Genomic DNA, 14,531 nt, shown 5'->3' with positions numbered 1-14,531 from the left:
CAAAGCTGGTTTGGGCTGGAGTGCTCTCCTGGCTGGAGCCTCAGCTGTGCCATGCTGGGTGTGTGCTGGCAGCCAGGAAGGCCCTGGGAGCTGCAGGGAGCCCAGCAGTGGGCACCGGGCAGGGCAGGGCAGGTGGGGGAGGCTCTGAAGGACCCCCAGACCTGCCCCGCTCTGGGGGCTCAGCGCTGCCCCCCGGGCCCTGCCCCAGCTCCCCTGGGCCCGAGGAGGTGCAGGCCTGGGGGAGCCTGCCTTGGTTTTCCCCTTGTACAAGGCATGCTCCACAGACATTAGGAGCACAGTCGTGGTTTTAAGGACTCTCTTTTAACTCAGTACATGTATTTTTCTGGCCAAGTCCCTGAGCGATTAGGTGGAACTCTTAATGGTGCCTCTGTGGAAGCAGCTTTGGTTTCCCACTGCCAGGGAGCTTTCTGCCTTCCTGCTTTTCTGTCTTCTCAAACTCTTTTGATAGATGCCTTGCACGGATTTGTTTACCGGGTTCTTAATCTCTACTTAGCAGATATGTTTGGAGAGGATTTCTTGTTACTCTTGTAATGGCTTTTTAACTCTGCTGAAGTTTATTTAACTAAACAGAAAGAAAGAAACTTATCTCCTACCTAATCCTTCTGGATTGTTTACAATATAATGTCAAACTTAAATGCTGTTTAAAGTGGTAATTGTCTGTCTTTCTGCTCTATTCGAATACACACTTTGTAAAGATGTTTAGAGCGTATTAATTTAAACGATAATACTGTCATATAACATGAAAAGTTAAGTTGCTTATCAGTATATTTTGATAAGCTACTTACATTTTACAGTAGCATTTGCAGGCTTCAAACAAACGCTAATGATGGAGTGCCAGTCACTTTGTCTGTCTCATAGAGAGCTTCTCACCTCATTTATCACCAGAGCTGCACAGGCAGGGACCACAGGGCACTCCATTCCTTACAGCTGTCAGGATGTAGTCATATTTTATAAAAACTTTAAATCCTGTCTAACTATATCAAAATAGAATCCATTTGCCTCAGAAAGCAGCTGTGATTAAAGAGCATCAGGGAGTGCATCTCTGGCTGGCTTTGCATTCGCCACAGCCGAGGGAAATTGCTGACTGGTGTTGGGAAAGGGATTGAAATCCAGAACTGTGCCATGCAGACAGGGCACAGAATCCTACCTGAGCTGCAGGGAAAAGGAACATCCTCACTGTCTCACTTTGTGGAATGGACATGTAAAGTAAATGAAAAAAATGTGATTTTTCTGCATGTTTCCTTTTTAATTTTGTTTCTTCTTCTCTTTTGGAAGTTGTGTGCATACCAGAGGTGAAGTTTCTGTTTGACTGAAGCAAGGGCCAGGCTAAATACAGTGATGGAATGAGGTTTTAAAACAATTAAAAACTGAGACACTGATTATTCAGTTTTCAAAGCCCACTTGTATTAGGATTTAAACCAAAATAACTGTCTTTTCTTTTTTTCTTTTTTTTTCTTTTTCATTCCAGTTACCTCCCGTGGTTTGAAGTCTTTTATAAACTGCTCAATGTCTTGGCAGATTATTCAGCAAAAGGACAGGTATTATTCTAAAATACTGACCCTCCTTTTCCTATCCCAATGTCAAATGAATGAGGGTGAGAGGATGAAAGAAGCTGCTTGAAGAAGTGCATCTATCAGAGATGACCATGTGAATTATTAATCTGTATGATGCAGTGATACAGAAGATCATATTCAGCTTGGCAAGTGCCTCTTTATCATAAATACACATTTAATTTTCTTTTTGAAAAAGATAAAGAGCAAGACTGTGGCTGTGGATCCGACCCAAGTCCCTGCAGTCACCCATCCTGGCTTTCCTGCCTCCCTGAGCTGTGTCCAGCACAGTTCCTGTCACTCTGCAGTTCCCATATTGCAGAGTCCCATCAGTCTTTGCCAGCTGTCTGATCCAAGTTTATCATGGGCAGTAAAAGTAGAACTGAACTTACAAATGCAAAATGTTTACCCACCCCCTGGCCTACCCTGCCCTTGTGGCTCAGAGTTTACCTGACAGCAGCAGTTTGCTCAGTGTTCCTGGTTTATTCTCATTTCAGGACAGTCAGAGGAGTGAGCTCCTAGAAACATTTCATAAACTCACCATCCCTGAGCCAGGAACCTCTGTTCATCTTGGAGTGGTAAGTGTGGGGGGGAGATGTAAACTGAGGTGTTTAATATTCATTCCATGTCATACTAGAGGAATGTCAAAAGCAATCCTCTCTCCTGGAGCTTGTACACAGGTGTTGTTTTCCTGTGAGGAGCTGTGAAATTCCCTTTTCACAATTGGGGCCCTCTGCTTCCCTCTCCCTAACCTCAGATGTCTTTGAAATGCAGTTGATTGGAGGAAGGCTGTGTGTATTCCCCTGGGAATGTCTCACCATACCCTGGGTGACCTGCAGGAGGTCAGGAGCACCAACAGGACATTTATTGCCCACAGCTCCTGGCCCTGGGAGTTTGAAGGGGGAGCAGGCTGGGAAGCAAACAGGCACTTCCCTGTCACAGCAGCCTTGGGACTATTAACTGCTCATCACATTTTCTGGTTCCTTCTCCTCTTCCTTTCCCCAGCCTCAAAAAACCTCACACAAAAAAGAATTTAATTCATTTTTATATTTTGTGAGAAAGTTAAGCAAAGCACACTGACAGTATAGATGTGAGATTTTATTGATAGGATTGTATTTTGAATTTAATATTTGGGGATTTGGTCTTCATTTTAGCAGCACAGCCTTGTGCTGCAGCTGTGGTGAGCACTGCAGAGGCTCCTTGCTGCTGCTGCCAGCTGAGAGTTCATGTGGACCCTCCTGGGAAGTCTGCCTTGCATTTCCTTTACTCCCTTAAAGCACTTTCTGGCAAGAAGCAGCTCCTGCTCCTTGCTCCCCCCGAGGCAGGCAGTGCCCAGTGAGCAGCTGTATGTCCCTGCTGGTCCCAGCTGGCTCTGGACATGTCCCCAGCCCCTCAAAGACCCCTCCTGAGGAGCAGCATTTCTGCTAAGGGCATGAGCTGTCTCCCAAGGCCAGGGGCAGTGGGGATATTCCAGTTTTTTCATACCAGTGGTTCCAAGGAATGCTGCCTGTCTCCCCTTGTCTCAGACATTTCATGGGCAATGGAGCAAGAAAGGATAGAAAAAAGCAGCCCAGGGACCGTGTCTTGCTGATTTTATTTTGGCTGTTTGTGAGCCCATTGCGGGGTCAGACTGAGGTTCCTCTGTGTGGTACAGCTCTGAGTGCTGTTCCTCTGCCTTGGCATTGCATCTTTGCAACCAAACCAAACTAAACCAAACCGGTGAAGCATCAGAAAGCCAAACTTGTGTTTCTCATTTAGCGTCTCCATTCAGTGGAGCTGTGGTCCCTGCCTGCTATTTCAGGTTACAGCCTGATCAGGAAGCCCTGAGATGGCTGAGATTTGTGTGCAAGAGAATTGTGCCAATTGTGGAGCTATGCCAAGGATGGAACAGCCTTTGAGGCTTCAGCCAGTAATTAATAAGTATCCTTAAGACAAACTGTGAAAATCTTAAAAACTATATGAATTGTATACAAGTCCTGTTCTCTCCTTTCCAAAGCCCTGACCAAGGATCATGCAAGTCATCCGTGGTCAGACTGGGAGCTGCAGTGAGCCTGGGCTCCTGGAATGCAGACAATTAAAAATATTGAACATTAGAATGGATTATGAAAATATGAGAGCAATATGGTCTTTCAAAATGTGCTTTTAAGGTGTATAAAAGTGACCTAGAGCTTTTCAGTATTTCTCAGGTAAGCAGGCATTGAGCTTAGGAAGCATTTCCCAGTACATTTCCATAACTTCCCCTTGGTTGGAATGAACCTCTCTGGTGCTGAGTCAGAGCAGGCCCTGCCTGCTGCTGCTTCCTGAAGTCCATCCTGCCGTGGGCTGGGGGAAGCTAGCCTGAATTACAGCCTGCCTTGGAGTTTCCTTGGCATCTGTCACAGCCCCTGTGAGCCTGTCTGTGGCAGCAGCTCTCCAGAACAAAAACATGGAATATAACTTTCCAGGAGCATTTGGTACTTTCTATCCTACTGCATTTCCTATTGCCCCTGTGATGTGAGAACCCAGCCTGTGGAGTCCAGGACAGAGAGCTCAGGCTGGTAGTTGGTAATGAATGTTCTGTCATTTTTACTTAGCTGAGCAACTGCTGTTCCTGCTGATACCAATACCAAGCAATAAATTTAGATTGCTTTCAACATTATTGAAATAATCAATATTTGCTCTTTTTGTAGCACTCTTACTTTACTGTGCCTGACACCAGAGAGCTTCCCAGTATACCTGAAAATGTGAGTATTTGGGAGGACCCTACACTTTATTGTTTCCATTTAATGTCAGCAGCTATATAGATGACAAATATTGCTCTGTTTGGGATAAGTTTTATTCTGTAAAATACTGAGCATTCAGGAGCTGACAATCTGCATGTGTGATTAAAAGCTGAACTGTGTGAAGAGCAGGGCACTGGTGGGCAGATTGATGTGGGTAAAACAGCAGCTCTGCTAACCCTTCACTGCCACCCCTCTGGAAGAATGACCTGAGAGAGCAGGGAAAATGCTCTGCTTGCTAGGTGGCTCCTGAGAATGCCAAGCACACCTGGGCTCTTCAGAGCCACTCTTTGGAAGACTTTTTAAGCCTCACACAGTCGTGTGTGTTCCAGCCTGGCTCAGCTTTCCAGCCAGATGATAAGTCTGTGGGGAGACAATGCTGGCATTTGCTTCTCTTAAATACTCTTTAATGTGCTCCTGCTCTGTCTCAGCCAAACTCCTGTGCCTGACATCTCCGTTTTCTTCCCTGAGCATTTTGCGGTCGGTCTCAGCATCATATCCTTCAGCTGATGGCATGAAAGTAAAAAGGGAATCATCAAGACATTCCATCTCATTTGTGGGTGATTTGTATAGCAGATAGCATTCGGGCCTTTTTGTTTGCCTTTCAAAACACTGTTGCTGGTTTTTCTGTGCAGACTCTTCATACTGACACATATTCTGACAGGAAATTTAATAGATGTACTCTTTCTTCTGAGGTGCTTTATTTTTGTGCAAATATGATATGCTGGGTGTGATTCAGGAATCTATTCCTGAGTCTAAACCAACCATCAAATCTTGTCCTGATACACAGAATTATAAAATCCCAGAATGATTTGGTTGGAAGGGACCTTAAAGCCCGTCCAGTGGCACCCCATGCCATGGGCAGCAACACCTCCCACTATCCCAGGGTTGTGTAATTTCTTGTTAAAGCAACTTTCCTGTGAACGAGGAGCACATTAGGGAATAATACAAGGAGATTAAGTGGGCATAAGTCTGCTGGATTTTAATAAATTGATCTGGTTTAGTAAAAATTCCATAGATCTTACCAGGAATTGCATTTAAAACACATATTAGCAAAAGTTTTAGTGGTGCCAAACTTCCAAGTTGGATGTGATGATGAGTGGAGAGCTGCAGAGAGCTCTGTTTGGAATGTTAACAAAACTCTTGGAATTACCTGACTTTTTGTCAGATCAATGTGTTTAATGAGTCCCAGAGCCATTTAGCATGGGCACTTTTCTGTAACAGCAACTCATTCCCTGCTTCAGGAGATGTGAGTTGTGTGATGGATGTGTAAATGCAGAGTGACTTCAGAAATAAATGGGGCTGGTTGCAGGAAATGCAGTGCACGACTGAAATTCCTGGTACTAGCTGTTGTGTTTCAGAAGTAGCAGGTAAGGTAACAGGCTGAAATGATGGCATTTTCTTGGGGATGATGTCCTGTGTATTTTTTGTGTCACTCAGTCCAACTTCCTCTTCAGACGATGGTGGAAGAGAAGTGATTTTTAGCCTCAAAAGTCTGTGTAGTCAGTGTGTGTTTATTGATATTAGATAGCAAATGATCAGATGGATGATTGATCTGGGAATAAACTTTCAAAGGAGTGTGAGGGAGCTCTGTAGTGCTCTTGGTGAATTTTGAGAGGAGTGGGGTTACCTGTTCTGAAAATCCCCCTTTTCACTGCCCCAAGAAAGGTTTAAATCCTAGGAAGCAAAATACATAACAATTACCCTGCAAACTGGAACGCTTTCATTTGTATTTATTTAACTCATTCATGGTTTTGTCACTTACGAGACATGTCTTTCAAAATACATGTGTAAGTCCCAATTTCAGCTTCAGAGCTGACAGCTTTCTTATAAATACAACTTCGAGGGAACACGTGAATCTCCTCAGTACCAATACATTTCCATGCAGCCCACATGGTTCCCAGGTGTCCTTGGCAAATCTCTGAGAGCAGACAAGACTGAAACCTTATAAATCTTTCCATCTGAAGGTACATTTGTGTGTCATGTCATCACAATAAACTCGATGAAAGAACAATTGCAAATCAAGTCCCCACGTCTATTTTCCTCTTGCAGGGGAGGCTGTTGCCTCACAAACAGATCTGTGTGGAGCAGGGCTGCATCCTCGGGCTGGATGCAGGGATTGTGTGCTGCTTTTGCTGTGCCTCTGAGTTGGGTGGCATCAAAGGCAGTTCAGGGCTCCTTAAAAATTCTTTTAATTCCCACTATTAGCAGGAATTGTGTCGTCACGCGCTGTGTTTTGGCGTGGTGGAAGGGTGGGTGAGAGGGGGAAGAAGAGCTGTAGAGAAGACAGCTTATGTTTAGACAAAAATATCATGTTAATCAGCACAGATGGGATGAGAAATACAGAAAAAGTACATGATAGTTTAATAGGTTTTTGGCAAAATGTGTTGGCTTTTTTTTTTCTCCTTTGACTGTACCTGTCTGTGGCTCCAGCTCTGCTGTAACAAAGACCTGAATGATTGTTTTATTTTACATGTTTGAAGCCAACCATAATGAGCTCAGTTTTTATCCCTCTACATACTAGTACCAAAGTCTCCCAAATACAATGCTTAATTTTCCTTCAGCTCTTTGTGTTTGGATGGCAAGCTGGGGAACATATTTTTGCACAGTATGAAGCATCTTGGCAGACTTCTCAGGCCAAGTATCTTGGATCTGTCAAAAGTGCTAATAGGCTTTGTTGAGCTTCTTTAAGTTTCTAAATCATATTTGCTTTTTGCTTTTCTGCACTTTTTTATTTAAGGATGATTAAGATTGCACTTGAATTCATGACTAATCTAATTTTTCTCTCACATGTGCTTTTTGTATAAGGCTGTCTTTATCCTATAGCAACCCTTTCATGTCTGTAAGAAGCTATTCAGAAACAAATTCCCTAATTCAGCATTTTTGGGTATTACCTTTTCCTCCACCTCTCCCCTTTTCTTTAATTTCTCTGTTTTAAGGAGTGAAATGCTCAGAGAGAATTCCCTTCCTCAGCCTCCCCAGGGAAGTGCTCCTGTCTCCCAGCTCCCACCCAGGGATGTCCGAGTGCCCGAAGTGAGGGGTTCAGTTCAGACAGCTGGGTTTGTGTGTGTGAAATGAGCAGATGTGTTCCAATAGTCAGAACTGTTTTAGCACAGGCTGAGCTCACAACTGAATTTGCTGTATTAAAATTGGCCTCTGAGAGCTGCTTTTAGTTTTGGGATGTGGGTTTTTGGTACTTTATCAGGCAGCTTTGTGGTCACCATAAAAGTGACAGAACATTTTTTTTTTCCCAGAGAAGTATCTTGTATTCAAAAAGCTGTGTGTGAAACATCATCACTGTTATTACTCCAAGACCCAGCTTCCCAAAACTTAGGGGAGACATACTGCAGTTAGAAAGGCCTCTGCCATAAGATGAAATCCTGCTTTCTTTTGTTAAGCCACGTACTGGATGTAGCACAATAGAAGGATGAAATCTCTTTGGTTTGGGGTTTGGGTGTTTTGTTTTTTTTTTTGTTAAGGACACTTAGTTTTGTAATACCATGAGTCAAAAATGATTCTTCTCTCTCCCCAGAGAAATCTGACAGAGTATTTTGTAGCAGTTGATGTCAACAACATGCTGCATCTCTACGCCAGTATGCTGTACGAGCGCCGCATCCTCATTTGCTGTAGTAAGCTGAGCACTGTAAGTAAAATGCACAAGAATTTCCTCTAGTCACAGTATTTCATTTTTTTAATTACAGTCATATATAGGAAATTAACTGATTTTCTCCAGGTTTGTGTTTCAACCTCAGTTATGCAGCCCAGCTGCGTTCTGCGCCTTATTGTGAGGATTTTGTGGAACTTCTGTTGTCCCCTGATGTTCAAAAGAATTTTTTGAATACAGACATTTTTGTGTCTGTTTGGTACATGAATGTTCAAAGACTTCTGCCATAGTGAAGTCCTTTATTCAGAATTTACTTGACAGGGTTAAAAAAAAGATAAATGACACTGTCAAATGGATGTTCCAGTGACCTCTTCTGGATGGACCAGAGGAGTGGGCTAAAGTACATTGACAGTGCACAGTTTTGCAGTTGTGTTTGATAAGGTTTAGTCTTAATGCTCCTTAGGCTCTGTCAAGTGTCTGAGAGATGAAAGCTGCTGAATATTCTAGAGTACTCTCTTCTAAAAATGGCTGGAGATCAAAACAAGCACAGGGCTTGATTCAGTTCAAAGTTTTGTGTTATGCATTTCATGGTTTAGCAGTCAATAAGATTGTGATTTTCTTTATGAAAGCAAATGCTCTGTGGTCGTGTTTGCTCTGTAAATGGCTATTGATTGCTTTCCTTTGTGTGTGCTGAAGATGGTTTAACTAATTTTGGTTTCTAGTGCTGTGGGCTGAGCACTGGAGCAGTCCTGGCTGAAGTACAGCTGCCAGTTCCATTTCCTGGGGCTGTAACTGGTGTCTGGCTGTAGGACCAGGTCTGCTTCAAACTGCTCCGTGGCACTGTGAGTGCTCTGCAAGGCTGGAGTGATGTCCACAAACCCTTGTAAGGATGGTCTGTCAGCACGGGGCAGAGAAATGAGAGGAGTGAGACCTCAGACTTAATCCCAGAAAAACTATCACAGTATCATTTCGAAAGGAAGCGAAAGGAGAATTATAATAGCCTCTGGCACCTAATAACAATTATTAATAATGGTTACAATCAATCCCACCTTTAACTGAAAGCATTTAAGCATTATAAAGTTTAATACCATAGAAAACTTGTAAAATCTTAACTTCTTTATCTGCCACATGTTCTATGTCCTCACTACTAAAATAAGGAAAATTCCATCCAGGTCTGGTAATGGAATAAAATGAAGGAGAGGTGTTTATTTCAGCAACCTACAGAATGAAAAGAACAGTAAATGATCAGAGAGGAGGGAAGAAGAGAAGGGCTGCCCAAAGCATTTCAGAGGTTGTGTGGTTGGTTGGTTTAATCTCTCCCTTTGTGACAGAGCCTGGGAAGAGGAATTACTTACCTGTCACTGTGCCTTCCTTAATGAGCCAGTTCACAAGTGGGGCTGGGTTTTTTTCCTCTCTTTCTGCTATTTCTCTTCCTTTTGCCTCTGTCCAAGATAAAAGCACGTCTGGTTCTTGGGAGGGAGGGGTATTCATACTGTGTGTTCTTAGCTTACAGGTTTCTCTATAAACTGCTGGCAGATTGGATGACAGAGTAAGGCAGGTTTGAGGAGCTGGGCCGGAGCCAGCGGTTGCCGCTCGCCGTTCCAGCCCAGGAACATTCTCTGCTCTCAGCCTGTGCTTGGCAGTGCCAAGACCTTGTCCCTGGAAAGGAACCAAACCCCCCAGTCCCCGAGTGCAGCCAGCCTGGGGGGCTGCTCAGGGGCTGCTGCCTTTGTTTGGGGCTTTTAGCTTTTTAGCACAAAAGTGGAAGGGACCTGTTTGCAGTTCATTTCTGTTACCCTTGGGAGACACACTTCACACTCAGGGCTTGAATTTAATACCAGGTAAGAGAGAGAAAATGAAACCACCACCCTGGGTAGAAAGGCTTTTATGGTGGAATGAATTCTGTGCTCCAATACATGATCTCAAATTCAGATTTTGATTTTAAATATCCTTATATCCTTAAGTTGAATAAGATTTAGAGGTAACTGAACAAAGCTGTGTTAGCTATTTTATAAACCGTGTGTACTGAGCTATGGAGAAATTATAGCTGTTTGCTTGGATTGTGTTCTTCTCTACAATTGGAAATGCAGGTAATTTCTCAAAATGTTAAAACAGGTATTCCTGTTAAATTTCGTTACATATTCTGTGATCTAACTCCTCAAGGAAAGCCAGATATGAACCAAAATGATAAATCCCCTGTGCCTGGCAGAAGCTCACCTGCTGGTGGGAGCATGCTGCTGCAGAAATGAAGCCAGAGCTCTCCTTGCACCCCAAGTTCCCTTCTCCTTCAGAACCCCAGCGCAGCACCCCGAGGTGTGCCCTGGGAGTGGGGCAGCAGCAGCTGCCTCTCATGATGAGCTGCCTTATGAAGCTCTGAAATGGCTTAAACTTGGGGATTTCAGGGATGTTACAGTCTGGCTCCATCATACTGAGGTGGATTTCTTTGCTTGATTTTCCTGTGACTTTTGGAGTTTTAGCACGAAGCAAAGAATCCCATTGTGACATGGATACTGCTTTGATCCTGGAGCAGAGCTTCCCGTGCCACTTGTGCCATGGCACAGGGAGCTCTGACACAGCCTCTTACTCCTTGGCTGGGGTCTGATTGGCCTCAGGGCTCTGAGGGTGAGGAATTAGAACATATGAACAGTTTGATACCCCATAAATGCTAGAATTAACATCATGATTTGTCTTTGCTTAGTTTGATCTCAGACACCTTCAGAGCACACAGGGACCTCAGTCCCTTAGAGTTTGTCTCCTCAGGACTTGTGAGCAGCACTGTCCCTCCTTCCCCCTACCCAGAAGGCATTAAATGCTCAATTTCCTCCTGCCTTCCAAGCTGGGAGGATTTCTTGAGAGTTGTGTTCAAAACATCTCTCACAAGTGAAGCTCAATGTAGTGCTTGGGCTGGGTGTCCCTGGAGATTGAAGGACACTGAGCTGGGAACATGGGCAGGGTGGATGTGACTCTTCCATGTCCCCTCTGAGTCTGCCTTGGATGTGTCTGTGTGTGAGTGCTCGGATTTATTTACTTATTTCCCCAAATGTTTGTGCTCATACTCCTTTCTTACAGTATTTTGCCTATAGCTTTTGCTGAGATTGGCTTATTGAGCATTAGCACCTGCTCCATATTAATATCCTTCGTGAATGTGACAAATATCCTGCTCATCTTCTTCTCCAGATTAATAATTATTGTTTGAAATAGGATTGAGAGCAGTAATTTCCTCTGTAAGGATTCTCCCCATGGCTTCACTGGCACTTGCCTTTGCTATTTCAGTGCCTGCCACACCAAAGCTCTTCTGTGTGAGTTTTAACAATATAACTGATAAATTAAATGGATCAAATGATTAGGTGAAGGGCAATTAGATAAAATTCCCTTTTAATTCATCAAGATTTAATCAGTGACTTTAGTGTACTGTGTTTTTAAGAAATGCATGTCACATCTTTTTCAGTTGGTGTTCTAATGTCAGAGGAGTTTTATGATATTTAATGGATGGTAATTTCCAGGTTTGGGACATTTGCCATTACTATTTCTTTTTCCCTTTGTGTTTTCATTTCCATGTTTCTGCTGTTTTATACAATGCTGGGTGTTCTTTGCAGGTTGGGTTTGTTGAGTGAATCATGTTCTCAGCTGTTCACAAAGGCAGATGGCAGCCACTCCTGCTCCCCCCGAGACCCTTGTTTTTGCCAGCACTGCTGTGTATTTTCTAATAAAGCATTGATAGGAAAGCAGAATTGGTTCTTTACTTTCTTGCCTCCAAGTTTACCATTTGAAGCTGGGGGTTTGTCTCACGCTGTGGTTTCTCTGTGTTTTTCAGTTAACTGCCTGCATCCACGGGTCTGCAGCCATGCTCTACCCCATGTTCTGGCAGCACGTTTACATTCCTGTCCTGCCCCCACATCTCCTGGACTACTGCTGGTAAGGCCATCCCTGAGTGTGTGTCCCTCACAGCACAGCTCAGGGTGAGGGGGAAGCTGCTCCTGGGGGTCCAGCTGGATAACCAGCACTGAGTGAAGGCCTGGACACCAAATTGTGCAGCTTGAAAGGAAGTTTGCTCCTGTGCAGCTGGTTTAAATGTTGTGTGTGGCTGTGTCAGGAGCGGGGAGCGGAATGTAAAGAGTCATCTCCTGTGGAAATGAGCCTTCCCTGGCTCCCTGCACAGGAGGGGCAGGTCCCAGTCATTTGCAGTGCCAGCAGGTGCCTCTCCCTGGATAATGGGCTTCTCACGTGTAATTAACACTTGGAGAGGCTGCCCCAGCTCCCCTCAGGTACCTGCTGCTCCAGGGCTCAGCCAGGCTTCAGTTATCCATGGACTTCCTGACAAAGGCAGGGCCAGGGGCCTGCCCAGAGGGTGAAAAATCAAGCCCTGGGGCAGGAGAGAAAGGCAGGAGTCACTGAGCATCACTGAGGGGACTCTCTGGTGGCCAACACCCAGCCGTGGCAGGAGGGAGCCAGGCTGAGTGCAAGGAATGATTTCAAATAGTATGACTGTTAGGCAGCTCACAAATGCAACAGCTGATTTCCTTACCCAGCCAGGAACTTTAATTGGAGAGGTAGCTACACACACGGTCATTGTTTGAGTAAGTCAATTTAGCAACAATTTGTGAGCCATAAAATATCTCCCAAAACAGAGTCCACCATCTATTTTGTAACCACGTGAACTTGGAGATGTCATTTTTGCCTGGGAGGACAGAGCAATCAGCTCCCTGCTTCAAGGCAGTATTTCTGCTTCCTGGTGTCTGCCTTTAAAGGGAAGTGACCTGAGATTATTTAAAATAGAAGAGTTCCATTTCATTTTAATTATTGTCTGGTCATTTCTTTTGCAAATATGACATAAGAATTTTAGAGAGCTGAAATAGGAACAAAACTTAAAGCAATGAGAATTTTTCATTTCTTATGAATACAGAATATCTTGTTCATTCAGCTGGCTGTGCTCATTTCTGACTGTGCTGTGATGTTTTGAATCTTCTCCTGCTCTTTTGAAACTCACAGAAGGATGGATAGAGTGTGTCACTCGAGATCTTTGAAAGTTTTTTGAAAAAAGTATATTCCACCTGTGATTATTTGCCTTTTGCTTCCCATTTCCCTCTTGAAAGGGTTTTCTTAAAGTTAATATTTCTGTTTCCCTGCATTCCTCACTGATGTACCTTCCCTCATCCCTGAAAATGCTGAAAGGCTGTGGCTCCCAAATGTTTGCTCTCAATGCTCTTGCTCTGTAGTGGGGATGCTGACTCAGTGCTGCTGGTGGCTCCTGCATGGAGCTGGAATGGCTTCAGTCACCTCATCCCTGTCATGTAGATTGTTCAGGACAAGGGGCAGGGGGGGAAGCAAGGGATAGAGTGCTATCCTTTATTTGTATTTTTTAATTAGGCACTGCTCTTTAATGTATTTTCAGCCCAGGGAGACATTTTTGGTGCAGGAAACTGAAATACTGTCACTAGAGACCATACCAATGCACAATTGCTTGTTCCTTTGAGCACAGATCAAGAGAGGAAGTACAGAAGCACAGCTGCTCTGCTGGTGGCTGGTTTGGGGTTGTTTGGTTGGGTTTTGTTTGTTTAGAGCACATGCCAGCAGGTGCCAGAAGTCCTGGTTAGTGAGGTGCTGCCACCAAGCATCGATGGTCAGGCACATACAACTATTTGAATTTGGCTAGATCTTGTCCATCCTTTTCATTGGGAATTTAAGCATTTGGTGATGTGAAGGAAGCAGTGTATCAATTTTCCTCATTCCTCTTCCCACTTTGTTTTCTGTGTGCCATAAACCCACTCCCACTGTGACTGTTTGTTTCCTTCTTGCTCTCAGTGTCTGTTTAAAGTGAGCCCTTAGAAAAGCCCTGCTTTGCTGAGCTGGGACACAGCTGAGTGTGTGCTGAGCCCCAGAGCTTTGTCACCACAAGAAACAGTACATTTTCTAGGGTGATTAAAACAGTCTTTTCTATCAGACAGACAGCTTAGCAGCCAGCATGAATAAATTCTGAGAGCACCCTGGCACAGCTGCTGAACAAACGCTTCTGTTGGGGCAGTTTGCCCTTTCTCCAGGAGATTTTTTAACCCCCTTTCTCCTGTTTTCTAAATCTGCATATAGTCAATGTGCTCCTCGAGTAGGTGGAGGCGGAGCTGGAGTCCTCCTGCTGCTGGGAAACAAAAATTCCTGCCTGGGGAGCTCTGGGTGGGCATTGCCATTGAGCCTGGCACACCTGGGCACTCTCTGGAGCCTCTTGTAGCTGCTCTCCTGCTGACAGCTGTGCGTTCCCTGCATTGTTCCAATTTATGCAGTCAAGTTCCTAATTTGCATCAATTACCCCAATAAATTTCGGGTGGAATTCTGTTGCATTTCAATGAGGAATGTGAAGAGAAATCAGGAGACTGCCCTGGAGAGGGAAGTACCAAGTTGTGTGGAGACAGCCACATGTTAAGTCAATGTTTGCAGAGCAAGACATGCATGTGGTAAATGTGCTCTCATCCATTTTCCTGGAACAATGAAGCAAAATGGTGAAATCCCTGCATAGCTGTAAATAGGAACCTTTTGGAGATCCTTGGCCCTTTACATTACTTTCCTGGTGAATTGCAGTGTTTTTTAAGGCTGGGCTTTTTTCAC

The 14,531-nt window shown here is 44.2% G+C and overlaps 1 protein-coding gene across 7 annotated transcripts in view; it reads left to right on the top strand.

Moving 5' to 3' along the window:
- The window catches only part of DENND1A (DENN domain containing 1A), a 149,727-nt gene that overhangs the window by 62,611 nt on the left and 72,585 nt on the right, over nt 1-14,531 (top strand). For all 7 annotated transcript variants that reach the window (XR_005952829.1, XM_041406468.1, XM_041406472.1 and 4 more), the window contains exons 6-10: nt 1,490-1,559; nt 2,069-2,149; nt 4,241-4,294; nt 7,863-7,973; nt 11,749-11,849. Coding sequence is in view for 6 of the 7 variants with exons in the window: in XM_041406468.1 (XP_041262402.1) it covers nt 1,490-1,559; nt 2,069-2,149; nt 4,241-4,294; nt 7,863-7,973; nt 11,749-11,849 (417 nt within the window). In the remaining variant the exon portion in view is untranslated. The remainder of the gene's footprint in view (nt 1-1,489; nt 1,560-2,068; nt 2,150-4,240; nt 4,295-7,862; nt 7,974-11,748; nt 11,850-14,531) is intronic.

This window comes from Onychostruthus taczanowskii, unplaced genomic scaffold, assembly GCF_017590055.1.
Source record: "Onychostruthus taczanowskii isolate IOZ18803 unplaced genomic scaffold, ASM1759005v1 scaffold25, whole genome shotgun sequence".
Lineage (NCBI taxonomy): Eukaryota > Metazoa > Chordata > Aves > Passeriformes > Passeridae > Onychostruthus > Onychostruthus taczanowskii.
Note: the sequence above shows the minus strand (reverse complement) of the source record. Positions and strands in the feature narration are given on the sequence as shown.